At 45.0% G+C, this 27,028-nt stretch overlaps 1 protein-coding gene across 2 annotated transcripts in view; it reads right to left on the minus strand.

Moving 5' to 3' along the window:
* Positions 1 to 20,983: 20,983 nt before the first annotated feature.
* Positions 20,984 to 27,028, minus strand: part of gpd1c (glycerol-3-phosphate dehydrogenase 1c) — a 50,891-nt gene continuing 44,846 nt past the window's right edge. For both annotated transcript variants that reach the window (XM_073054482.1, XM_073054483.1), the window contains one exon: positions 20,984 to 26,418. In XM_073054482.1, coding sequence (XP_072910583.1) covers positions 26,322 to 26,418 — 97 coding nt within the window. In that variant the 3' untranslated portion in view covers positions 20,984 to 26,321. The remainder of the gene's footprint in view (positions 26,419 to 27,028) is intronic.

Raw genomic sequence — 27,028 nt, forward strand, 5'->3', positions numbered from 1 at the left:
TTTTTAAGCTGTATAGCTTTTTGACTGTTATATGATCAGGTGATTGCATATATGAAGGTGAACTTTGTATTTGATGTCATTCACTGAAGGGATTTTTTTTCGTCGGTAGTTTGGTTCGGACTATCCATTACATAATCCGAGTCTGAAAGCCAGAAAGTCAAATCTTGTACACCCTGAATGAATATGTCGGGATACCACAATGGCAACTTCATGGCATGCAACACCTTTAAAGTAGTGATATATTAGTTCAGTACAAATAGAGTTTAATTAAAACCACACTGTTAACAACTGTTGCTTTATAATAATTCCTCAGAATAATTGGGTTAATTTACTAGATCAAGATTAGTTTAAACAAGAAATCCAAAATAAAAACCATTCTTTCATTTTTGTTCATTCAAAATGTGGCAGCGATTGTAAGTGTGAAATGTTAATGTTGTTTTAAAGTAATACACTGTAGGTTAGTTAGAATATCTCAGGTTGCTACTTTATTTGACCAATGCCTGAAGGAACAGGAATTTCCTTGAAATTAAGATCACCCTGTGGCGACCCACTTCCTAGCGCACTCGAACCGGCTCACAAATAGCCAGCGCGCCGGCACAAAGGCCAGTCCCAAAGAGGGCGCCAAGTCTGCTTCACGAGCAAGGGGAAAAGCCCGTGCGGGACTGTGAATACCTGCCCCCTACAGCATCCGTGCCCAGGGAGAGCGGGATCAGGAAGGCTTTAAAGCGAGGCCGCGAAGTTCGAATAAAATCTTTTTGTAACTGCAGTTCATTGACTCCGTGTCATTATTTCAGCGCTGCGTGTAGCACACCGCTACAATTGGTGAACCCGACGGCCCAAACGATATTTGGGCCGAAGATGACCGACGCCGCATCTGTTCATGCAGTTTCGTTAAAACTGCCAAACTTCTGGACGCTGCGACCTCACCTATGGTTCCAGCAAGCAGAAGCCCAATTCCACATTCGGCAGATAACCTCGGAGGACACACGTTACTACTACGTGGTGAGCTCCCTCGACCAGGACACAGCGGCCCAGGTTGAGGATTTCATACAGTCTCCTCCAGCGGACGGCAAATACACAGAATTCAAAGCCCTGCTCATAAGGACTTTAGGACTCTCACGGCGCGAGCGGGCTGCCCGCTTACTGCACCTGGATGGTTTGGGAGACAGACCGCCATCGGCTTTAATGAATGAGATGTTGTCTCTGGCCGGAGGACACAAGCCCTGCCTCATGTTTGAGCAGGCATTCCTGGAGCAGCTGCCCAAGGACATCCGCCTGCTGCTGCCCGACGTGGATTTCAGCGACCCCCCGGAAGGTGGCAGCCCAGGCGGACTTGCTGTGGAAAGCCAAGAAGGAGAGTGGGGCGTCCCCCAGGCCACGCTCCCAGCAGCAGACCAGACCAGGCCCGGCAGCAGAGCCCACTAGCCCCAGAGGGAGTGGTGAGGAGACCAACGAACAATGGTGCTTCTACCACCAGCGGTGGGGCGCAGAAGCCCGCCGCTGTAGTCCGCCCTGCAAGTTCCCAGGAAACGCCAGGGCCAGCCACTGCTGATGGCTACGGTGGCTGGCCATCGGGATAGCCTCCTGTATGTGTGGGACAAGCGGTCAGGACGCTGTTTTTTGGTCGACACCGGTGCCAAGATCAGCGTCTTACCTCCGATGAGTTACGACACCCACAACAGGGCACCGGGTCCCACCCTGAGGGCCGCGAACGGCAGCACAGTAAGGACCTACGGCAACCGTACGGTGCGGCTACAGTTCGGCTCCAGGCGGTTCGCGTGGGACTTCACTCTGGCCGCCGTAGCCCAACCGCTTCTGGGCGCGGATTTTTTGCGGGCTCACAGCCTGCTGGTCAACCTGCCGAGGCAGAGGCTGGTCCACGCCGAGACCTTTCAGACGTTCTCCCTGGGTGCAGCCCAGTTGCCAGCCCCACACCTCGACTCCATCACGCTGTCCGACATCGACCTCACCAGAGTCCTGGCGGATTTCCCATTGGTTCTGGCATCACAGTTCACGGCAGCCATGCCCAGACACGGCGTACAGCACCACATCCCGACACAGGGACCACCCCTCCACGCCCGTGCTCGAAGGCTTCCCCCGGACAAGCTCCAACTGGCGAAGGAGGAGTTCAAGAGGATGGAGGAACTGGGGATCATTCGGCGGTCCGACAGCCCATGGGCCTCCCCACTGCACATGGTGCCCAAAGCGACAGGGGGCTGGAGACCGTGCGGCGACTACCACAGGCTGAACGAGGCTACAACACCGGACCGCTACCCTGTGCCGCACATTCAGGATTTTGCAGCAAACCTGCACGGCGCACGGATCTTCTCCAAGGTAGACCTCGTCCAGGGATACCATCAAATCCCGATGCATCTGGACGACGTCCCCAAAACGGCACTCATCACCCCTTTCGGCCTTTTCGAGTTCCTCCGCATGCCGTTCGGCCTGAAGAATGCCGCACAGACGTTTCAGCGGTTAATGGACGCGGTGGAACGCGACCTGGACTTCGCTTTCATCTATTTGAACGACATCCTCATAGCCAGCAGCAGTCGTCAGGAGCATCTGTCCCACCTCCGTCAACTTTATGCCCAACTGAGTGAATACGGCCTGACAATCAACCCGGCCAAATGCCAGTTCGGGCTCGACACCATCGACTTCCTGGGCCACAGGATTACTAAAGATGGGGCAACCCCTCTGCCCGCTAAGGTAGACGCGGTCCGCCATTTCCCCCGACCCAACACAATCAAAGGCCTTCAGGAATTCGTGGATATGGTGAATTTCTACCACCGCTTCCTCCCTTCAGCTGCCCGAATCATGCGCCCCCTGTTCGCCCCGATGTCGGGTCCGGGCAAGGACATTGCCTGGGACGAGGAGTCCGCCGCCGCTTTCATTCAAATGAAGGAAGCCTTGGCGAACGCCGCGATACTAGTGCACCCCAGAATGGACGTCCCTACCGCCCTCACAGTGGACGCATCCAACATGGCAGTCGGTGGAGTGCTGGAGCAGCTCATCGCGGGCCGCTGGCAACCCCTGGCATTTTTCAGCAAACACCTACAACCACCGGAGCTCAAATACAGTGCTTTTGACCGGGAACTGTTGGCACTATACCTGGCAATCCGGCATTTCAGGTACTTCCTAGAAGGTAGGCCCTTCACCACGTTCACGGACCACAAACCGTTTACCTTTACGTTCACGAAAGCATCCGACCCCTGGTCGTCCCGCCAGCAGCGATATCTGTCTTACATCTCCGAATACACGACGGATGACCGGCATGTCTCAGGAAAGGACAATGTCGTGGCGGATGCCCACTCCCACCCTAACATCCAAGTCCTGTCCCAGGGGTAGACTATGAAGCACTGGTGGAGGCACAGCAGGCAGACGAGGAGATCCCTAGATACAGAACCGCAGTCTCCGGTTTGCAGCTCCAGAACCTCCCCATAGGCCCAGGTGAGAGGACCCTACTCTGTGACGTCACCACCGGCCAACCCCGCCCCGTCGTCCCGGCAGCCTGGCGGCGGCGCGTTTTCAACTCCATTCACAACTTAGTGCACCCTTCCATCAGGACAACCGTCCGGATGGTAGCCAACAGGTTCGTTTGGCACGGACTCCGCAAGCAGGTCAGTGAATGGGCCAGAACGTGCATGCACTGCCAAACAGCCAAGGTGCAGCGGCACACCAAAGCCCTGCCGCAGCAGTTCCACCCCACCCGCCGGCGTTTCAACCACATTCATGTGGATATCGTGGGCCCCCTGCTAGTGTCGCGATGAGCGCGGTACCTCCTGACTATCGTGGACCGGTTCACAAGATGGCCAGAGGCGGTCCCGCTCACCGACATCACCTCCGAATCCTGCGCCCGGGCACTGATTGCAACCTGGGTGTCCCGCTTTGGTGTACCGGCCCACATTACCTCCGACAGAGGCGCCCAGTTCACCTCCAGCCTGTGGTCAGCTATGGCCAGCCTTTTGGGGACACAACTGCCTACCACCCACAGTCGAACGGACTAGTGGAGCGTTTCCACCGTCACCTGAAGTCGGCTCTCATGGCCCGCCTCAAAGGGCCTAACTGGGTGGACGAGCTTCCCCTGGGTCCTGCTCGGAATCCGCACGGCACCCAAAGACGATCTGCACACCTCGTCGGCCGAGTTGGTGTACGGCGCACCCCTGGTCGTCCCAGGAGAGTTCATACCAGCCCCATGGGGGCAAGAGGAAGAACCCGCAGCAGTCCTGGGCAGACTACGCGAGAGGCTCGGTAACCTGGCCCCCATACCCACTTCGCAGCATGGGCAGAGCCCGACCTGCGTACCCAAAGACCTGCAAAACTGTAAGTTTGTTTTTGTACGTCGGGGCGGACATCGGGCACCGCTACAGCGGCCCTACGAGGGGCCGTTTACGGTGATCAGAAACAACGGGTCCACATTCGTGCTGGACATTGGGGGGAAAGAGGAGGTTTTCACGGTGGACCGACTCAAACCGGCCCATGTGGACTTGACGCAGCCGGTCGAGATTCAGGCACCGCGGCGCAGAAGCAGACCTCCTAAACCGAGTCCGACCCAGACTGTGGACATTGGGGGATGTATCACCAGTTTGGGGGGGGGGGGGGGTTATGTGGTGACCCACTTCCCAGCGCACTCGAACCGGCTCACAAAGCGGCGCCCACCGGCATTGAGGCCGGTCCCAAAGAGGGCGCCAAGCCTGCTTCACCAGCAACTACAGCATTCCCGCCCGGGGAGGGCGGGAACAGGAAGGCTTTAAAGCGAGGCTGCGAAGTTTGAAAAAACCTCTTTTGTAACTGCAGTTCACCGACTCCGTGTCGTTATTGCAGCGCTGCGTGTAGCACACCGCTACAGTACTATGGATTTTGAAATGTTAGCTTTGTGTGACTAAATAGACTCCGTGCAGTAGCATGATTTTGTTTCTATTGGGAAATTTACAGCAGATTACAGGCCCTTCAGCCCAAAATGCTGTGCCGACCATGTAACCTACTCTAGAAACTACCTAGAATTTCCCTAGCACATAGCCTTCTATTTCTCTAAGCTCCATGTACCTATCTAAGAGGCTCTTAAAAGACCCCATTGTATCCACTTCCACCACCACCACTGGCAGTGCATTCCACGCACCCATCATTCTCTGTGTGAAAAACTTACCCCTGACATCCCCTCAGTACCTATTTCCAAGCACCTTAAAACTACGCCCCCTTGTGTTAGCCACTTCAGCCCTGGGAAAAAGCCTCTGGCTATCCACACAATCAATGCCCCTCGTCATCTTATACACCTCTATCATGTCACCTCTCATCCTTCTTCACTCCAAGGAGAAAAGGCCAAGTACACTCAACCTATTCTTATAGGTACATCCCCCAAACTAGGCAACATCCTTGTAAATCTCCTCTCCACTCTCTCTGTAGTATCCACATCCTTCCTGTCGTGAGGTGACCAGAACTGAACACAGTACTCCAAGTGGGGTCTGACCAAGGTTTTGTATAGCTGTAACATTACCTCGCAGCTCTTGAACTCAATCCCACAAATGATGAATGCCAACCCACCATACACCTTCCTAACAACACTGTCAATCTGCTCAGCAGCTTTGAGTGCCCTGTTGACATGGGCCCCAAGATCTCTCAGATCCTCCACACTGCCAAGGGTCTTACCATTTATATTATATTCTGTCTTCAAACCGGACCTACCAAAATGAACCACCTCACACTTATCTGGGTTGAATTCCATCTATCACTTCTCAGCCCAGTTCTGCATCCTATCGATGTTCCACTGATTAGCTGATTTTCACTAGCACTCCACTTTCTTCCAAATGATCCAGTTCAGACTCAGCTTTGCTTGGCTTGAACTCATAGTAGACCAGCTTTACACCTGGCCTGAGATGAGTGTGTAAATTGTGTCCCACTAGGCCTGTGTAGGTATCCTCAAAAATGACAATGCACTTTCCAGGAATGCCCTTCTGTCTTGTAAGTATCCTTCCATTTCATCTTGTGTTATCTCAGCCAGTACTTTCCTATTAAAGTTGGCATGTTCTCATAGGTGCTACAATAAAAGTTCACTGTATTCACTGTCCACTGTATTGCACTGTGCATGCCCTTTGCCCAGCCAAATGTGGGTAAAACCTCTCTAGGCTAGCTTTTAATTTTGGTTGTTTATTTTTAAACAGTACTTAGGTTAACTTACAAAGTGATTATCTGCAATGCATTCAATCGAAGGTACACATTGCAGGCTTTACGTGCTAGTGGTAGAGGAAATGAATTTTCCTGGCAGTGAATGGGGTACCAATCAAGAAAACAATTTCTTTCTAAGGTAGTGTCAAGCTTATTGAGAGCTGTTGACACTGCCCTCATCCAGGCAAGTGGTGAATATAAAAGAGCATGAACATAAGAATTAGGAGCATGAGTAGGTCATCTGTCCCACTGAGTCCGTTTTGCTATTTCATAAGATCATGGTAAATCTGGCCATAGACTGAGTTCCACCCACCTGCCTTTTACCCATACCATTAATTCCCGATACGCAGGAGTCTATCTAACTGTGTTTTAAATGTATTTTATGAGCTGCCTCTTCTGATCCCTGGGCAGAAAATTCCACAGATTCACTTCTCTCTGGAAAAAGCAGTTTCTCCTCATCTCTGTCCTAAATCTACTCCCCCGAGGCTTGAGTACTGTAGGATTAATGCTGTTAGGATGGGAAACAGCTTCTGCCCCCAGGCTGGAAGACGACCGCACTCCTTGCCGTCACCTAGGTCTACTCGTGTATAAAAATCCAGTAGCGTTTTGCTCTTTACTGTTTAACTTGCATCGTAAATATTATTCGTTAGTTTCTTTGTGGTAATGTTACTTTATGTGTTGTGTGTGTGCGTGAGTTATATGTAGTGTTGTGCACTTTTGTCCGAAGGAATGTTGTTTTATTTGGCAGTAAACATGTGTACGCTTGAATAACAATAACTGAACTTAAACTTGACATTATATCCTCTAGTTCTAGACTCACTAACCAGTGGAAACAACTGTGTTGCCTCAATCCTATCTATTCATTTCATAATTTTATATGTTTCTATAAGATCCCTCTTATTCTTCTAAATTCCAGCTAGTATAGTGCCACATGGCTCAATTTCTCCTCATAGGTGAACCCCTCACCTCCAGAATTAACCTGGTGAACCTCCCTTGCACTGCCTTCAGAACCAGTATATCTTTCTTCAAGTAGGAGATAAGAACTGCATACAATACTGTAGGTGCGGTCTCAGCGGTACCCTGTCCTGCTGCAGCATAACACTGCCCCACCACCCACTCTTAAATTCAATCTCACTAGCAATGAAGGCCAACATTCCACTTGTCTTCTTAATAACCTGTAAATTAACCTTTTCCAACTCATACACAAATATTCCAAAGTCCCTCTGCACAACAGCATGCTGCAATCTTTCACAATTTAAATAATAATCTGATCTTCTATTTTCCTTCCAAAGTGGATGATCTCACATTTACTCAGTCTTTCACACCATTGCTTACTCATTTAACAATGACACTAGACATTAGGATACTACAGCACAGTACAGGTCCTTCGGCTCTTGATGTTGTGCCAACCCATATATTCCTTAAAAAATACTAAACCCACACTGCCCCGTAACCCTCTATTTTTCTTTCATCCATGTGCCTGTCCAAGAGGCTCTTAAATACCCCTAATGTTTTAGCCTCCACCACCATCAACTCTAAGCCCGAATGAGTGAATACGGTCTAACAATCAACCTGGCCAAATGCCAGTTCGGGCTCGACACCATTGACTTCCTGGGCCACAGGATTACTAAAGACGGGGCAACCCCTCTGTCCGCTAAGGTAGATGCGGTCCGCCATTTCCTCTGACCCAACACCATCAAAGGCCTTCAGGAGTTTGTGGGTATGGTAAATTTCTACCACCGCTTCCTCCCTTCAGCTGCCCGAATCATGCGCCCCCTGTTCGCCCTGCTGTCGGGTCCGGGCAAGGACATTGCCTGGGACGAGGAGTCCGCAGCCGCTTTCATTCAAACGAAAGAAGCCTTGGCGAACGCCGCGATGCTAGTGCACCCCAGAATGGACGTCCCTACCGCCCTCACAGTGGACACATCCAACACGGCAGTTGGTGGGGTGCTGGAACAACTCATCGAGGGGCGCTGGCAACCCCTGGCGTTTTTCAGCAAACACCTGCGGCCACCCGAGCTCAAATACAGTGCTTTCGACCGGCAACTGTTGGCACTATACCTGGCAATCCGGCATTTCAGGTACTTCTTAGAAGGTAGGCCCTTCACCGCGTTCACGGACCACAAACCGCTTACCTTTACGTTCACGAACGTGTCCGATCCCTGGTCGTCCCGCCAGCAGCGCCATCTGTCCTACATCTCTGAATACACGACGGACGTCCGGCACGTCTCGGGTAAGGACAATGTCGCGGCGGACGCGCTCTCTCGCCCTAACATTCATGCCCTTTCCCAAGGGGTAGACTTTGAGGCGCTGGCGGAGGCGCAGCAGGCAGACGAGGAGATCCCGAGTTACAGAACCGCAGTCTCCGGCTTGCAGCTCCAGGACCTCCCCGTAAGCCCAGGTGAGAGGACCCTATTCTGTGATGTCACCACCGGCCAACCCCGTCCCGTCGTCCCGGCAAACTGGCGGCGCCATGTTTTCGACTCCATTCATAACTTAGCGCACCCCTCCATCAGGACAACTGTCCGGCTGGTAGCCAACCGGTTCGTTTGGCACGGACTCCGCAAGCAGGTCAGTGAATGGGCCAGAACGTGCATGCACTGCCAGACGGCCAAGGTGCAGCGGCACACCAAAGCTCTGCCGCAGCAGTTCCACCCCACCCACCGGCGTTTCGACCACATTCACGTGGATATCATGGGCTCCTTGCCAGTGTCGCGCGGAGCGCGGCACCTCCTGACTATCGTGGACCGGTTCACAAGATGGCCAGAGGCGATCCCGCTCACCGACACCACCTCCGAATCTTGCGCCCGGGCACTGATCGCCACCTGGGTGTCCCGCTTTGGTGTACCGGCCCACATTACCTCCGACAGAGGCGCCCAGTTCACCTCCAGCCTGTGGTCAGCTATGGCCAGCCTTTTGGGGACACAGCTGCACCACACAACTGCCTACCACCCACAGTCGAACGGCCTGGTGGAGCGTTTCCACCGTCACCTAAAGTCGGCTCTCATGGCCCGCCTGCGAGGAGCTACCTGGGCGGACGAGCTTCCCTGGGTCCTACTGGGCATCCGCACGGCGCCCAAAGACGGGGGCAGGAGGAAGAACCCGCAGCAGTCCTGGGCAGACTACGCGAGAGGCTCGGTGACCTGGCCCCCATACCCACGTCGCAGCATGGGCAGAACCCGACCTGCGTACCCAAAGACCTGCAGAACTGTAAGTTTGTGTTTGTACGACGGGGCGGGCATCGGCCACCGCTGCAACGGCCCTACGAGGGGCCATTCACGGTGCTCAGGAACAACGGGTCCACATTCGTGCTGGACGTTGGGGGGGAGAGAAGAGGTTTTCACGGTGGACCGACTCAAACCGGCCCATGCGGACGTGGTGCAACCGGTCGAGTTTCCGGCACCGCAGCGCAGAGGCCGACCTCCCAAACAGGGTCCGGCCCAGACTGTGGACATTGGGGGGTGTATCGCCGGTTCTGGGGGGGGGGGGGGGGGTTATGTGGCGACCCACTTCCTAGCGCACTCGAACCGGCTCACAAATAGCCAGCGCGCTGGCATAAAGGCCAGTCCCAAAAGTGCGCCAAGTCTGCTTCACCAGCAAGGGGAAAAGCCCGCGCGCAGGACAGGACTGTGAATACGTGCCCCCTACAGCATCCGCGCGCAGGACAGGACTGTGAATACCGGGGAGGGCGGGATCAGGAAGGCTTTAAAGTGAGGCTGCGAAGTTCGAATAAAATCTTTTAGTAACTGCAGTTCATTGACTCGGTGTTGTTATTTCAGTGCTGCGTGTAGCACACCGCTACAACCCATTAAATTTCCAGCAACAAGGAACTGGAACTCTGAGGCAGTTTCAGTCACCTGAAATCTGCTGCACTCCAGGACTCAGTTAATAATAGATTCTGCATTAGAAATACTCAGTGACTGGGATTCTTGAGAGGAGAATTCCAAATGTTCATTGCCCTCTGGACGAATACATTTCTTATTTCAGTCCTTTGTTTTGAGTCTGTGATTTCTGGTTTCCATATATCATCCTTGTGTATCCCTGTCATGGCCCATTAAGACATCCTCTTTTTCTTCTAAGCTCAAGAGAGTTTTCTTAATTGCTCCTCATTGAACATTTTGTATGATTATAATTGTCCCCTATCTCATTACTCAGATATATTGACCTAGGGAAAGGAACATCTCAAACAAATCATTTATAATGAAATGCTTCTTTACAGTTACTTCCCTCATCTTAATTTCTCCCCTCTTGTAACAAATAATCTATTAAAGTATCACTATTTGCTTCAGTCAAATTTATAGAGTTATAGAGTCAAACAACATGGAAACTTTGATCTAATTCGCCCAGTGTTGCCCAGTGAACTTGTCTTGTCTGCCTAGGTTTGGCCCTTAGCCTCTCTAATTCATGTACTTGTAGCGATAGCTTTTAAATGTTGCTGTCCACTTCTTCAGCCACTATTTCTGGCAGGTCATTCCAAGTATGCAGCATCCTTTGCATGAAGAATTTGCCCCTGATGTCACTTTAAAATTTCTTCCCTCTGTTCTAAAACCGATGCCCTCTTGTTTTTCTCACCTCTGCCCTTGGGAAAAAGACTGTCTGCACCCCTCTGTGTACCACCCATCAGGGTATACAGTATACGGTCTTAGTCTACATAACCTTTCCTTGTAACTCAAGCTCCCAAGTCCAAGCAACATCTGGGTAAATATTTTCTACACTCTCTCTAGTTTAACATCATCTTTCCTCTTACGGGGTGACCAGAACTGTATGCAATACACCAAGTATGGTGCTGTGCATCTTGAATACGTCTTGTGTAGCTGCAACATAATGTCCGTAGATCCCTCTAAGTTGTCATACAAGTTAGTTGGGTGGTTACGAAAGCATAGCCATCTATATATTTGCCATTAACACCACTTTTGTTGACAGAACTTCAGATGGTGATGAGGAGGCAAACAGGAGTGAGATATATCAGCTGGTTGAGTAGTGTTGCAGCAACAACCTTGCTCTTGATGTCAGTAAGACCAAGGAATTGATTGTGGACTTCAGGAACGGGAAGTTGAGGGAACGCACACCAGCCCTTGTCGAGGGATCAGAAATGAGAAGTTTCAAGTTCCAGGGTGTCGACATCTCCTGAGTACCCTGGGCCCAACATATTGATGCAATTACAAAGAAAGCACAACAGTGCCTATATTTCATTTGGAGTTTGAGGAGATTTGGTATGTCACCAAAGACACTTGCAAATCTGTACAGCGTACTGTGGAGAGCATTCTAATTGATTGCTTCACTGGTATGGAAGGGCCACTGCACAGGATTGGAAAAAGTTGCAGAACATTGTAAACTCAGTCAGCTTCATGATAGGCACTAGCCTACCCAACATCCAAGACACCCTCAAAGTTTATGCTTCAAAAAGATTTTGTTCAGTCGTTAAATTGAGTCTGAGCTCATGGATTCCTGCACACCAAGCCTACTTGTTGGAAACTGCCTCTCTAAGATGCCCCAAGGACATGAGCATTGTCTAAGTAGTATTGTCTATCCATTGTAGCCTCTGTCGTCCTCTCCTTCTTTTACCTTCTTCTGTTTTACCTAACATAGGAAACCTGTCTTCTCATGATTTGAGCTTTTGTCTCATAATCAAGTCTCCTAGTGAGCAGTCTGGCTGTATTTCTTCAAGTATTGACTTGTTGGGTCTTCTTGCTGTCCAACAAACTCTTAACACTTTCCTCCGGTATCCAAGTTCAAAGGCATCGATTCTTTTGTATTCAGCCTTACTAATAGTCCAGCTCTCACAGCCAATAATCACAACTAGAAATACCATAGGCTCAACTATACAGAGCTTCGTAGACAATGTTATGTCTCTGCACTTCAGTATTTTATCTAAATTTGCCATTGCTGCCCTCCCCCAAAGCAAGCATCGTTTAATTTCTTGGCTGCGGTTACCATCTATAGAAATCTTTGAACCAAGGAAGACAAAGTCCATCACTGCTTCCACTTCCTTTCCATTTATAATTACGGAGTTAGTAGGGCTGGTTCGCATAATCTTGGTTTTCTTAAATCAGCCTTTGCACTTTCTTCTTTCACTTTGATTGCAAACTTCCTCAGATCCTCCTCACCTTCTGCCATTAGAGTAGTATCATCTGCATATCTGAGGTTGATAATATTTCGTCCGGCAATTTTGATTCCAATATTTGAGTGCTCTAGACCAGCATTCCTCATCATGTGTTCAGCATATAGATTAAATAAGTAGGGTGACAGTATGCAGCCTTGTCATACTCCTTTCCCAATCTTGAACCAGTTTGTTGTTCCGTGTTCAGTTCTAGCTGTTCTTGCTCTTCCTGCAAGTTTCTCATAAGGCAGGTCAGATGTCTAGGTATCCCCATTTCTTTAAAGACCTGCCATAGTTTATTATGGTCCACACTGTCGAAGGCTGTAGAGTAGTCAATATTTTTGTGGAATTCTCTCGATTTCGCCATTATCCAGCGTACGTTGGCAAATTGGTCTCTGGTGCCTCCACCTCTTTTAAAACCAGCTTGTACATCTGGCAGTTCTCGTTCCATAATATATGGAATGAGAACTCAAAAAGATTGCATCCGTCATTAAGGACCCCCATCACCCAGGGCGCATCCTTTTCTCATTGCTACCAGTAAGGAGGTACAGGAGCCTGAGGGCAACATTTCAGAAACAGCTTCTTCCCCTCTACCATCAGATTGCTAACTGGACAATGAACCCATGAGCATTACTTCAGTATTTTTGCCTCACGTTTTGCACTACTTATTTAATTCATTGTCTATATATATACTTGTGGTGATCCATAGTTTTCATTATTATGTATTGCAACATACTCTGCTACACAGAGGTTTTATTTACACAGAGTGGTAAGTGCATGGGACATGATGCCAGGGGTAGAGGTAGAGGTCGATACATTAGGACATTTAAGAGACTCGTATAGGCAAATGGATGAAAGAAAAATGGAGGGTAATGGGCTATGTGGGAGGTGAGCTGTCACAACTTCTTGCTCACAAAGACAATAAGAACTTAGTGTCGTGAACCCTGTGGACCTCTGCGGCATGCCGTAAAGCATTGGGGTTCTCAAGCATACGTATTTACTAATTGTTGTCCTAACAAGAGTCGTTAAGCCCTTGTGCTTTCTGTTCGACCTTGTCAAGTTATCTCTGAGTGGCACGGGTTTTGCACTTTCTATATTTATTTAATGTGGACTCCTGTTAAGTTTTTTTTTGCAGAGTCCTTGTGTTTAGAATGATGTTTTACATTGTCACTCGGTCATGCCACCAGTTGGTGTTCCAATGTCTCAGCTCTTGTTTCCGTCTCTACATGGGAGTCTGCCGTTCCTCCGCACCTGGGTTCAGTTGCGGTCAGTGCTCAGCACGACAGAGTCTGCCGTTCCTTCGCACCTGGGTTCAGTTTTGGCCAGCATGCACCATGACAATAAGGCCTTAAGACATAGGACTGAATTAGGTCGTTCAGCCCATTGAGTTTGCTCTGCCATTCAATAATGGCTGATTTATTACCCCTCTCAACTGCATTCACCTGCCTTCTCCGCGTAAGTTTGACACCCTTAATAATCAAGAACCCATCAACCTCCACTTTAAATGATTTGGCCTCCACAGCTGTCTGTGGCAAAGAATTCCAAAAATTCACTACCCTCTGGTGAAAGAAATTCCATGCTAATTGTGCTGAATCAGACTCTGTCTCTTCAAATGTTGGTAGATCCTGTATCTCAGAATCTCCTCCAGCAATTTAGCCACCACTAATGTCAGACTCACTGGCCTGTAGTTTCCTGGCTTGTATTTATTTCTACCCTTTTTAAACATAAACCACACATCAACCTGACGAAGGGTCTCGGCCCGAAATGTTGACTGCTCATTTCAACGGATGCTGCCCGACCTGCTGAGTTCATCCAGCTTGTTTGTACGTCTTGATTTGACCACAGCATCTGCAGTGTACTTTGTGTTAACCACTTAGCAGTCGTCTGGAACTTTACCTGTGGCCAGACATAAAGCAAAAATCTCTGCAAGGATTTCCACAATTTCTTCTAGCTTCCCACAATGTCTGAGAATGCATCAGGACAGGCTCTGGGAATGTATCTAACTTCATGCACTTCAGTGCTTCATCCCTGACGACAACATTCATATTTCCATAATTTTCTCCAATAAAACCTGAATGGAAATATTCATTTAAAATCTCACCCATTCCTTTTGGTTCCACAGTTCTGTCTCTCCTGTTTTTTCTAATCACACTGTTACATGCTACACTGTAGTGGTCCACTAGCCTTGTACCTTGCTTAACATGTCAGTCTTCACATGTAGGTGCGAGGAGCTCATAGTCTTCCTCCAGGTCCTTTCTTTTTTCAGGAAAGCAGCATCTATCATCGGGATTCAGCCTCCCCCCCACCCCAATCAAGACATGCTCTCTTCTTGCTGGTGCCGTCAGGAAGAAGGACTGGTGCCACCAGGTTCGGGAACAGTTACTACCCCTCAACCATTAGGCTCTTGAACCAAAGGGGGTAACTTCACTCACATTCATTTGCCCCATCATTGTAACGTTCCAACGACCAATGGGCTCACTTGCAGGCACTCTTCATCTCATGTTCTTGAAATTCATTGCTTATCTATTATTATTATTATTAGTATTATTATTACTCAACAAATAAATGGACAAATATGTTTTTCTGTTACTTATTTAAGACCTAAAAATAAAGAGAAACCAATTAAATAAGTAACAGAAAAACATTATATTTGTTCATTTATTTGTTGAGGAAAAAGATCCAATATGACATGTATTTGTTGGGAAAAGTATGTGAACCTCTGGGGTATTGCCTTCTACAAAAGCTATTTGGAGTCAGGTGTTCCAATCAATGAGATGAGGTTGAAGGTGTGGGCTGTGGAGGTGCCCTGCCCTATAAAAAAGACACATAGAAGTCAGGTTACTGACAGAGCCTGCTCTTCTCAAGAAACATCGGTTTACATGCACCATACCTCAATCAAAAGAACTTTCAGGGGACCTTAGAAGAAGAATTGTAGATGTGCATGAAACTGGAAAAGGCTACAGAAGCAAAGACCTGCGTGCTTATCAGTCCACGGTAAGAGAAATTCTCAACAAATAGAGGAAACTCAGTACCATTGCTACTCTCCCTAGGAGTGGGCATCCTGCAAAGACCAGACCAAGAGCGCAATGTACAATGCTGACGGGGGTGAAAGAGAACCCAAGGGTAACAGCAAACGACCTGCAGAAATCTCTAGAACGTGAAGTCTCTGTTCATCTGTCCACTATAAGAAAAACACTGAACAAGAATGTTCATGGAAGGACACCATGGAGGAAACCACTGCTATCCAAAATAAAAATGCTGCATGTCTCAAGTTTGCAAAAGACCACCTAGATATTCTACAAAGCTTCTGGGACAATGTTCTGTGGACAGATGACACAAAAACTGATTTTTTTGGCAGAAATGCACATTGCTATGTTTGGAGGAGAAAGGGCACTGCACACTGCACACTAACACTCATCCCAGCTGTGAAGGAGCATCATGGTTTAGGGCTGCTTTTCTGCCTCAAGGCCTGGACAGCTTGCAATCATTGAGGGAACTATGAACTCAAAATTGTATCAAGACACTTTACAGCAGAATGTCAGGGTAGCAGTCTGTCACCTGAAGCTTAATAGAATTTGGATAATGCAACAAGACAGTGATCGAAGGGCAAGGGTAAATCAACAAGAGAACGGCTTAAAAAGAACAAAATTCATGTTTTGAAATGGCCGAGTCAGTCTTGAGCTTAATCCTATAAAAATGTTGTGGAAAGACCTGAAGCAAGCAGTTCATGCAAGGAAGGCCATCAACATCCCAGAGTTGAAACAGTTTTGTAAGGAGGAATGACCTAAAATTCCTCCAAGCCAATGTGCAGGACTGATCAACAGTTACCGGAAATGTTTGGTTGAAATTGTTGCTATATAAGGGAAGTCACGTCAGCTACTGGAAGTAAAGGACTTGTATGAAGATCTGATCACATTTTAGGTCCTATTTGTGCAGAAATAGAGAAAATTCTACAAGGTTCACAAACTCTCTAGCTCTTCTGTACACTGCTGAAATTTGTATATTATTATCAGCTAGTTGAACTACATTCTGAACAGTACCAGTCAAAAATGGAACAAACCCTGTCAAACATTGGGAAGCTTTCATCCTGGTCTTTTTCTTCAAAAAATATTTCTTCAAAATATAATTTCACACAGTTAATATCAATCTACTCTACTATGGAATTTGATATGCTTAATCATTGGAAGGTACCTCTGCAGCGTGCATTTGCTGTGCTTGTTACTCCCACGCTGAACAAAAGCCTATTAACTAACTACTCCAGAAGGTTAAATAACATCTCTATTGCATCTTGTGCCACAGTTATTTTACCATTCCTTTTTGTATGACTTATACATACATGCATTTTGTCAATCATCCTGATTCATTAGGATTGTTTTTAAGTAGCCATAATAATAGAGGTCAAGGAGAGAGAAATGAGGCCAATTTAAAAGAATAGGTCCTATTCACTGCATATCAATTAGAAAAGTCTGTCATTTATTGACAGGTCAGTAGAGGTTATAATTCAAAACCCTTGAAAATTAAAAATAGTTTTTGCCTTCTTATGCCCTTGTAAAGATGTCACTTTGTTATATAAACTGTCCACGGATATCCCAGATTTGTGTCTGTGCTGAACCAGTTTATGTTAACTGGTGTCTGAGAGTTATTTCTGCAATTGCTCTCACCATCTTCCATAAAGTCACACTCAAGCCTAGACTGTAGGGAAAAAGCCCTAGCCTATTGAGTCACCTCTTATAAACTCAAGCCCTTCAATCCCAGTAACATCCCTGAGCATCTTTTCTGCATCCTTTCCAATTAATGCAATCCTTCCTATAGCTAGGAATAGATCTGCACATGTATGGTCTCAGCAATGTCTTGTAACACACAATCCCATCTGCTGTACAGTGCCCTGACCAATGAAGGTAAACGTGCCATCTACCATCTTCACCACCGTCTACCCGTCTCTGCTTTGAGGAAACATGCGCGCGTACCTCTAGGTCCCTCTGTTCTACAACACTCTCCATATTGATTTGTTCCTTTATGCAATGATTGTAACATTGTTGTGCTGCTAAATCACACAAAGCCTCATCTTCCAGTGACTTTATTTGAGGCTGATTTGCCTTGTACTGTTTTAATCCCAGTCTGTTAATGAGTGCCTTCCACTGGGGACACAGGCTGAGGATGGGCTCAACTACGAGAACTCCTTGTACGCAAACATCGCTCACAGTGACAGCTGTGGGGAGCTGGGGTGGGTGGTGCTCCGGGACTTGTGGAAAAAATAAATTTTGAAACATTCAGTTTAGTTTACAATTTTCTCAGTGTTAAAGTGATTGAAATTACTTATTCAATAACACAGCTGTATCAGACTAAAAAGGTCATATAAAAAGCTCAAAGCATTCTAAGATTTATTACAATGTCCGCAGAATGTAATAATTGGCCTATATTGTGTCTCAAGACACAGCAATTAGTTTTCTCCCTCACAGCTCGTGTAATACCAACCTCTGGCACAGTCTGTGTAAAGTCTGCAAGTTCTCTCTGACCTTTACGTTTTCCCACTGTGCTCTACTTTCCTCCCACATCCCAAAGTCAAGTTGGTTGTTTAGATAGCTACCATAAGTGATCCCCAGTGTTGGTTTACAGCACAAAGCATCTATGATGGGAACGGCAGAGAGTCTGGGGATTGTTGTGATGGGAGCCAGTATGGGCTGATGGGCTGAGTGGCTTCTCTATCAGATATAAGGATAAGGGCTCAGCTAATTACTGCCTGATGGGTTAGGCTCCAAGGTTTTTGGGGAGGAAAATGCAGAAGTACAAATAAAAAGTGAAACATACCCTTTATCCTATGCCATGAGTAGAAGTAAAGGTGGAAATTACAGTCGTCTTTGGATATGCAGAACTCGAAGAGGCAGATGAACTGTAAATATTACACTAGGTTAAAGTGAAAATGACAAGCGATCATTTCTGGTACAATATTCCTAAACAACACGTCAGCACTGAGCAGAATAAAGAGTAATAAGTAACAGCTGGCATGGATATTTGGCTGATGACCAAGTTACTGAATGAAGTGGCATAAAGTTAATGGGATAATATTAGTGCAGTTGGTTTGTAAATTAAGTTCAAAAAGTGTTCAACAGAGTCCACGTAGTAGACACATTAGTACTTTGAAATCCATGACTCAAAAGGAATAGAGCAGTGTGGATACAAGGTCAATCAGAGAACATAAATTTAGTGTATTATGTGTGAACTCTCAGACAGAATGGGGGTGTACATGATGTTTCCATGTGGGGCCATTACTCTCATTGAAGACCAAGGCATTGCAAAACAGGAATTTTTTTCAGAGAGAGTACATGACCTGAAAGTTCGCCTCCTAGTAAGAGAGAGTTGAGGAAGGACTGAGACGTACTTGAAAGTGTGAAGCATTTTAGTAGAAAGAATGAGATCTGGCATATAGTCTGACAACAAACTAAGATACTGTAGGCACAGATTCAAATTTTCAAATGCAGCAGAAAAGAAAGTGAGGCATGTGGAACCCTTAGCAAGAGTTTTGGTATAAACGCTGTCACAATTTAAAGATGTCACAAAATGCTTTACAGCTAATGCAATGCTTCCTTGAAATGTAGTCACTGACTACCCTGTGGTATCATGTGGGAAACACACACCCAATTTGCAGATAGAAAAGCCAATAATGTGATAATAAGCAGGAAGCATGTAATCCCGGCTTATTTCAGATTTCTAGCGTTCACTTTACTTTCCATTGCTAAGTTTGGAGTTATTCTGCACTTCCTGACTAATCGCTTGTATCTTCACATGTTCCACCCCCACATTCTCTTACCTTACACTGTCACCATTTGTCATTTAATGTCACCTGCCTTCCAATCTGTCACAGACATTCTCTTCTGCTCTTCTCTCTCCTCACCAGTCTCCTACATCTTAAAACTTGTTTTATCCCTCTCTTTCCCCTGTCTGACCAAACATCATCAGCCAAAAGTATTAACTGTTTCCCTCTCCACGGATGCTGTCAGACCTGCATTTTGCTTTTCAAGTTATCAAGTCTTGGAGAGATACAGCATGGAGGCTCATTTTATTATCAAAGTACCTATGTAGAGTAGAACTCTGAAACTTTTCTTCTCCAGATATCCATAGTCAGCTATCCTTTCATACTAATCCTACATCAACCCGATTTATTATTCTTCCCACATTCTTATCAACTTCCCAAAGATTCTTCCACTGTAGGGACAATGGGTCATTAAGGAAGCAACCTGTAGGTGGGATGTGTGAAGGAACTGGAGCACCCAGTGAAAACCCATGTGGTCACAGGGAGAAAATGCAAACTCTACACAGACAGAACCAGAGGTCAGCAGCAAACACTGGAACGGTAAGGCTTGACCAGGTCATCCACTGTTAATAATGGCTTTTAGATTGAGAGATAAGTATTGCACAGGTTATTAAAGAGAACTTTCTTGAGAACTACCGGAAGTGGTTAAAGCAAATGATACTGATGTATTGAAAGAGGGCTGGATAAGGTAATGGAGAAAATTTTTTAAAAAGGAGGAAATCTGCAGGTGCTGGAAATCAAACACACACAAAATTCTGGAGGAACACAGCAGGCCAGGCAGTATCTACGGAAAAAAGTAAACAGTTGATGTTTCCAGCCAAAACTCTTCATCAGCACTGGAAAAAAATGAGGAGGAGAATAAATACAGGATTCAATGATGGATGGGGAAAGACTGGCGTATAGGCTGTATGGTTGAGCCAAATAGCCTCTTTCTGTGTCCTACATCCAGTGCACTCCCATCTAACAGGACTTAAGAACTTTTTAAAAGCTATTATTAGTGCTTTTTGAGATAGTGATTTGGATGCATATCATATTTTTTGCTGAGTTAAGTATTGTATGTGGTTAGTTTTGCTACAACAAGTGTATGGGACATTGGAAAAAAGTTGAATTTCCCCATGGGGATGAATAAAGTATCTATCTATCTATCTAACATTAGTGGCATCTTTTCCATTCACGTAAGAGGCAGGGTTTAACATTTCCTTCAAGATATGGCACAAAGTAGTCACTGCTGAACCTTTAGTGGTTAAACATCAAAAGAATGTGCTCTTTTCTGGGAAACATGACAAATACAGAAAATACTAGAATTGCATAGGAATGAGTTCTGGTGAGTTTGTAAAATTTGATGTTCTCCTTAAAGAAGTTTGAGGTTAGACTTGATTTAACATGTGTCCAAATCAAGAATTTGTTTTGATAAAATAAATAAAAAAGAAACTTAAGAAATTAATCTGAGGTTGCTCTGAGCACAAGTGTGGAAGTATTGGTGATTGACTGTATTTCCTGCTGCGCATCTAGTTCCATGCTTTGAGATACAGTTGCATTTATGGTATTGGACTAGTGACCCAGACACCGGCCAGTGGCATTAGCACTGGACTGAGAGGAGAGTGGTGCTGGGTTCGAATTGGGTTTCCATCCACGCTGGGTTGAGTGTCGAATTAGCAACTCGGACTCATTTACGAAAAATGCTAAGGAAATGGCAAAGTTGCCGAGAGGAATAATAACATTTAGTAATCCAGAGGTTTGCATGATGTCCCATAGGCACAGGTTTGAAAGTGGCACCAAGGCCACCGATGAACTCAAATTCAATTTCTCCTATAAACCTGCAATAAAAAGATAGTGCTGATGTGGTCTTTAAGTGGTTCTGGGTTCACAGCAATGTGTTGAAATCCCAAACAAACTATTGACTGCAAAGGCAATTGGGATATGACAAGTAATTTATTAGCAAATCCTTCACCACATACATGTACAAAACATTACGGTAGGCATCTATAGTAGATTTCAGGTGTGCCAAAAGAACAAAACGTGATATAAGTAAACTATTTGTATATAATGAACATATTGCTAAAGATATTCTTGGAAAAAAATTGGTTTTATTTAGAGATACAGTGTGGAATAAGCCCTACCAGCCCTTTGAGCCGCACTCCCCAGCAACCCCCAATTTAACCCTAGCCTAAAAATGGGACCATGTACAATGACCAATTAACCTACGAACTGGTATATCTTTGGACTGTGGGAGGAAACCAGATCCCCCAGAGAAAACACACACATTCCACAGGGAGGACAACAGAATCCTCACAGATGATGTCGGAACTGAACTCTGAGCTCCACCCCAAGCTGTCATCGCATTGCGCTAAACACCAGATTCCATAATGATGTTCAAAAGAGACCATTTTAAAGGGTTGTGAAAATAGGATTGTGGTGTTGGGGGGGGGGGGGAGTGCAAAATTACCTCCTTCTGTGTTTCCATTCATAGAATATTTCACTTTGTCACATAGAATGGAATTACTTCGCTCCATGTATGTGAGAGGGTAGTTGAAGTGAACTGAAGATAAATTAGGGAAAACATGTCCACCTTTAGTTGTGCAGCAAAATCAGCCTGTATTCAAGATTAAATGAGGCAGTCGGGTTAAAATGAATGAAGAGATGTGGAATCATTTTCTCCCCCGATGAAAATCAATTCTGCTCCACTTGTCCCATTTCATGTTCAATGTATTTCCATTTTTAAATGAAAAGCCTACTTAATCCATTTCCTTATTTGATTCCTTACTAAGTTAGTGGAAACAATACTTGCATATATTACAAATCATTATTACTTTAGATGGGGAGTAAATGGAATAGTATTCAAAAAAGTTCTTTATATTGTTACAAAGAGCTCTACATGGGTTGAGAGGCCTTGAAAATTTCTTCTTGCTGTGAATTCCATGTTTTCCAAAATAAATCAGCATAATTAAACTTTATTTTGAGATATTAGTTTACAATGTTCATATCTGGGTGCAATGTTGTACAATGACATTGTCATTCCCAGCAGTGTTAAAAAGTTAAGAAATTACATTAGTAAAACATCTTAATTCATAATTTAAATGTTTTTACATTTATTTTTAATTCATTTTTAGCAGTATCACAAATTCATTGCACACCTTACTTATCTGGCAGTGTTTTAAAATTCACTTTCTCCATCAGTAGCCTTTGCTCTCAGTTGGAGACATTTGTCAATCCTTCAGAGCTGTGCTTTTATGTAAGCGTAACTGAATTTTGATTATCACAATTCTCAAATATGTGATAGAGGAATTTTGCCTGATGAATCAAAAGGTGTTTGAAGCCTAAATAAAACTGATCTAGAAGTATAAACATAAGCCTCATGCACGAGGAAGTCACCGATTTCATGCTTTATATTTATTGCTGCACAGATGCTGTCAGAGCTACCAGGTGTTTCCAGCATTTTCTGTTGCTATTTTAGATTTGTGGCATCTTGGCTGAGAACAGAATGGCTTGTTTTTGACATTAAAAACTTCCCCTTCCCCCAACTTTTGAAAGCTCGAGAGAAGTGCTCCATTTAATCAGTTCAGTTTTCATATGCTTGGCCAGAGATCTGGTACCTATATTTACCACCGTTCCCACATACGGCCTTTCTGAAAGAAGTTGATGAATGAGACCGAAAGCATGGTTTCTATTTGACTTCCCATTCTTACCCTGGGAATGCCAAGGGAAAGTGCTGTTCTTCCGATGCACCGCCATGCTCAAAGAGTAGCGAACTGTCATTTGTGATGTTAATTTAACTGAAGAATGTGGGATCTTGGTCTAAAAAATTAGCATAATATCATTGCACTCAGTAATCAATTAAGCCAACACAGTTTGCAATTTTGTTTTCTAAATGTAGAATTAGGGTTTTCTGAACAAAACACTACCCTTCCCTTTCATTATGCTTGTGTGTTTAAGTCCTGATTTAATGGGCAGGGTAAACGGAGTTCAGCTAGACTTTCAGTAACAACAATCTAATGAGTCTGGGTAAGATCTGATCTATGGGTTCCACAGACAAAAACCTGTACTGTAAACCTGACAAAACCTGCAAATGCGAGAATAATTAAATCCTCCCACATCTCAGGGTTCATCTTTCAAATCTACCACCTTCATTAGCTTTAAGGCATCTTCAAACTTAATCTCGTTAGCAAATGGTCAGACAGAGAGGGGAAAAAAACAGCCTTTAGGTTTGATGTTGAATTGCAATTCAAGCCAGGGTGGCAATGTGGCCTTTTAAATGGTCTGAGGTCTGGTGATGCTGCCAGTGATCCCATCTGACATTATATGTTACAATCATAGTTTATAGACATGACCACGTTTATCTACAACACTCCTGCAGTGAAGACATTTTAATAATGGCCTCATACATAAGGCAGGCAAAGGATCTTTAAAGTTCATTTGCATTGGACTCACAAAAAAGTATACTTCCTGCAGAGATCTGAATATGTTTGGCTTAAAAAAAAGCATTTTGTTTTTGCTTCTCTAAATTTATACAAATTATTTTCTCTTTAAAAGCATCAACTAGTTCTTATCCTGAGAGGATTCAGCCCTTGGAGCCGATAGGGCAAGCCATCAAGCCCTCCCCCCAGGAATGCACACTCTGTCCTGGTGCAGCAAGCCACTAACAATGCAGCATTTCTTTTCAGAAAACGAGGCCACTTCCCCAAAGACAGGTAACTATTACAGCATGCATTAAAATTGTCTCAGTAGTAACGGTTTTCAAAACAAAACTGGTAAAATGAGTATTCCTCATAGCCAGCACCTCACAAGGCAGCTGTGTAAGATACTCTCACCAACTTTTTCTGACCACAAGGGAAGTTCGAGCAGCCAAAACTCTTATCACTATTTCTTCCACTGTTCCAAATTTGTCTTCATGCTGTTAAATGTTTCTCACTGTGACTGTGATTAGCATGTCTGTACTCATTTTATCCAGTCGCTCTTAGATTCTAAAACCTGCCTTTGACCTAGTTCAACAATTTGCTGCATTATCAGCATTTTTTAATTTTATAATCATGTCTGCTCAGCTTTTTCATTCTATTGTGTGCTGTGGAAACTGACCAGTACATTTTCCAAATTCCATTGCTCCAACAGACTGTTGCAGATCTGCATCAACTCAAAGCCACTGTGATTTGGTGTTCCTGTGCAAACAAGACTCCTGTTAGATTAATGTGAAGCACCAGACTGCCATCTCAGATTAAGTGCATTAAGGTGACTGGAAATGTAAGGTTCCGTAGCAGGGGGGCATTGTCATGTCTAAGGAAGCCACCATGTACCTCATAAGGCAAGTTTTTTAAAAAAAATCTTTCTCACACAAAGTGGTGAATATCGGGAAAGAGGTGGAGGCAGATACAATATATAAAGGAAAGGTACCTGGATAAGAAGGGCGGAGAGGGAGAAGGGCATAATGTGGGCAAATGGAATTAGGAAACATTGCCATTGTGGCATGGATCTGGTGGGCTAAGAGGGCCCATTTCTGTGTTCTGCTTTTATACTCTTCTGACTCAGATCCTCTTTCCCACTCTCGTCCCTTGATGGGAAATCCACAGTGGCTTCCAGTCCAAGCCACAAGAAAAACCTGAATTCATGCCTTGGTTTGATCAGAACCAAACATCAAAAGAAAGGCCCACCATCCTTGGGGCGGGCCCTGCGTCGCATGCTGCAGGGTAAAACCAGGAAAGGTAATGTAGCTGCTTTTACCTGCATCAGTCGTAAGGTTTTAAAAAGTAAAGTATCAGTCAGGACAGCAGCACGGCACAGCTCCAGCTACCTGGATTTGGTCCCGTGCTACCTGTGTGGAATTTGCATATTCTGTATGGGTTTCTGCTTGGTGCTCTCGTTTCCTCCCACACCCCAAAAATACTCATTGATAGGATAATAGGTCACTGTAAATTGCCTTTAGTATACAAGAGCTATATACGGCAGGAGAAACAGGAGTTGGGGTGGTATGTATAAGAATTGGCATGTGAGAATATAGGCTGCAAAGAAATAAATGAGGGAGTGGGATTACTCTGAGCCAGAATGGACACAATGGGCCAAATGGCCAGCTAGGCTTTAAGAGAATATGTTATGCATATGATTGAGCTACAAATTCAGTGGATGCTGCATAGTGGAGGCAGGGAAGGAGAAGGACACTGTTTTGCAAATCGGAATCTTGGAAGAATGATTTTCCCCTTTGCTTCAGGGCTGCATTTTTTGTGTGTGTGTCCATTTTGATGCTGCAGTTTGTCAGATGGAAATGGTAGCTTCTGGGCAGGTCAGAGGTGAGAGAGGCCACAGATGAGAGAAAAGGGAAAAAGAAATCGAGAGTCAGGGAGCCTTGGGACAAAAAGTTAACTTGGGAGAGGGGTATGCTGTGGAGAAAGTAATCAGCAGTCTGGCTGGTGAGAAACTAAAGTGGTAAAGTATTTTTGAAATGTCAGCTGTTTATAATTTTTACATTATAGACATTGCACAAAAGGATACTTGCTTTAACTACTCAAATCTTTGAAGTACTGCTTGAAGCCTTGGTTTTTTGGATCAGAGGTAAGAGAACTATCATTAAGAACTGATACTTTGAAGATTATATGATGCATCAAAATGTAAAGTAGCAAAAGTGCCCCCATCTGAGAGGGTCTATTTGTATCTCACCAGGGAAAGTGATTTTACTTCTGGTTCAAACCTACAATAAGTCAGGTGTGCAATTAACTACAGTTAACATCAATATGCTTTTAATTACACAACTCTTAAAATTACAGACTTTCACAAATTATATATTAAAAATAACTAATAAAATTGACATTGAAAAAAATTTAAGGTTTGACAGTATTCTGTTATCAAGTTACAGAGTTAGTGATACCTGATATTCCATGAGCTATTTGATGCCTGAATTTGTTGTTTGACAAAACCCAATAACTAAATTTAGTTATGCGTAAATGTTTGCTTGAACTTCATGCCAACATACATACAAACCATCAGCTACAGTATTTCCATTATGAATAGGCACTCAGATTAATAAAACTTTATTTGTTCACTGTGGCATTTTTGACTGAATATTCATCTCCCTCCACCACAATATTGCAAACATTAACTGACAATATAATGGAAACTCCATTGATACTGCATAACCGATTCATGTCACAAAATCTACTTCAGAGCAATCTAGTCAAATACAATCTCTTTAGTTGGTGATCCACACGTCAATACTAGCATTAGCTCCATGCACAAGGAACTCCGTATGTAATCCACCTTAATGCACTTTTACATGTGTTCTGGATGGCTCTGCAAGCAGGCTATCAGTTCTCTCACTGGCTTGCCTTCGTAGCAAATCTGATACACTGCTGTGAACAAAGGGAACCTACGACAAAAAAAAAACAAGATTGGATGGGTTTGTGTCAATTCTTCCGATACGATGGCGACATGTTCGGTTGCAGCGGCTTCTACGGGATCAACCGAAAGTGTTATTGTCCTTGTTAAACATTTTTTTTACAATTGCAAGACTCAGATGGGCATTAAGGACTTGAAGTACTGCAGGTCAGAATCAGAATCAGATTTATTATCACCAGCATGTGACGTGAAATTCATTAACTTAGCAGTAGTTCAATGTAATACATAATATAGAAGAGAAAGAAAAACAATAAAATAAAAATAATAATAATCAATTACAATATATGTATATTAAATAGGTTTTTTTAAATCATGCAAAAAATAAATACTGTATATTTTAAAAAAGTGAGGTAGTGTCCAAGGGTTCAATGTCCATTTAGGAATCAGATGGCAGAGGGGAAGTAGCTGTTCCTGAATCGGTGTCTGTGTGCCTTCAGGTTTCTGTACCTCCTACCTGATGGTAACAGTGAGAAGAGGGCATGCCCTGGGTGCTGGAGGACCTTAATAGTGGACGCTGCCTTTCTGAGACACAGCTCCCTGAAGATATCCTGGGTACTTTGTAGGCTAGTACCCAAGATGGA

The sequence above is a fragment of the Hemitrygon akajei genome, chromosome 8 (assembly GCF_048418815.1).
Source record: "Hemitrygon akajei chromosome 8, sHemAka1.3, whole genome shotgun sequence".
Classification (NCBI taxonomy): Eukaryota; Metazoa; Chordata; class Chondrichthyes; order Myliobatiformes; family Dasyatidae; genus Hemitrygon; species Hemitrygon akajei.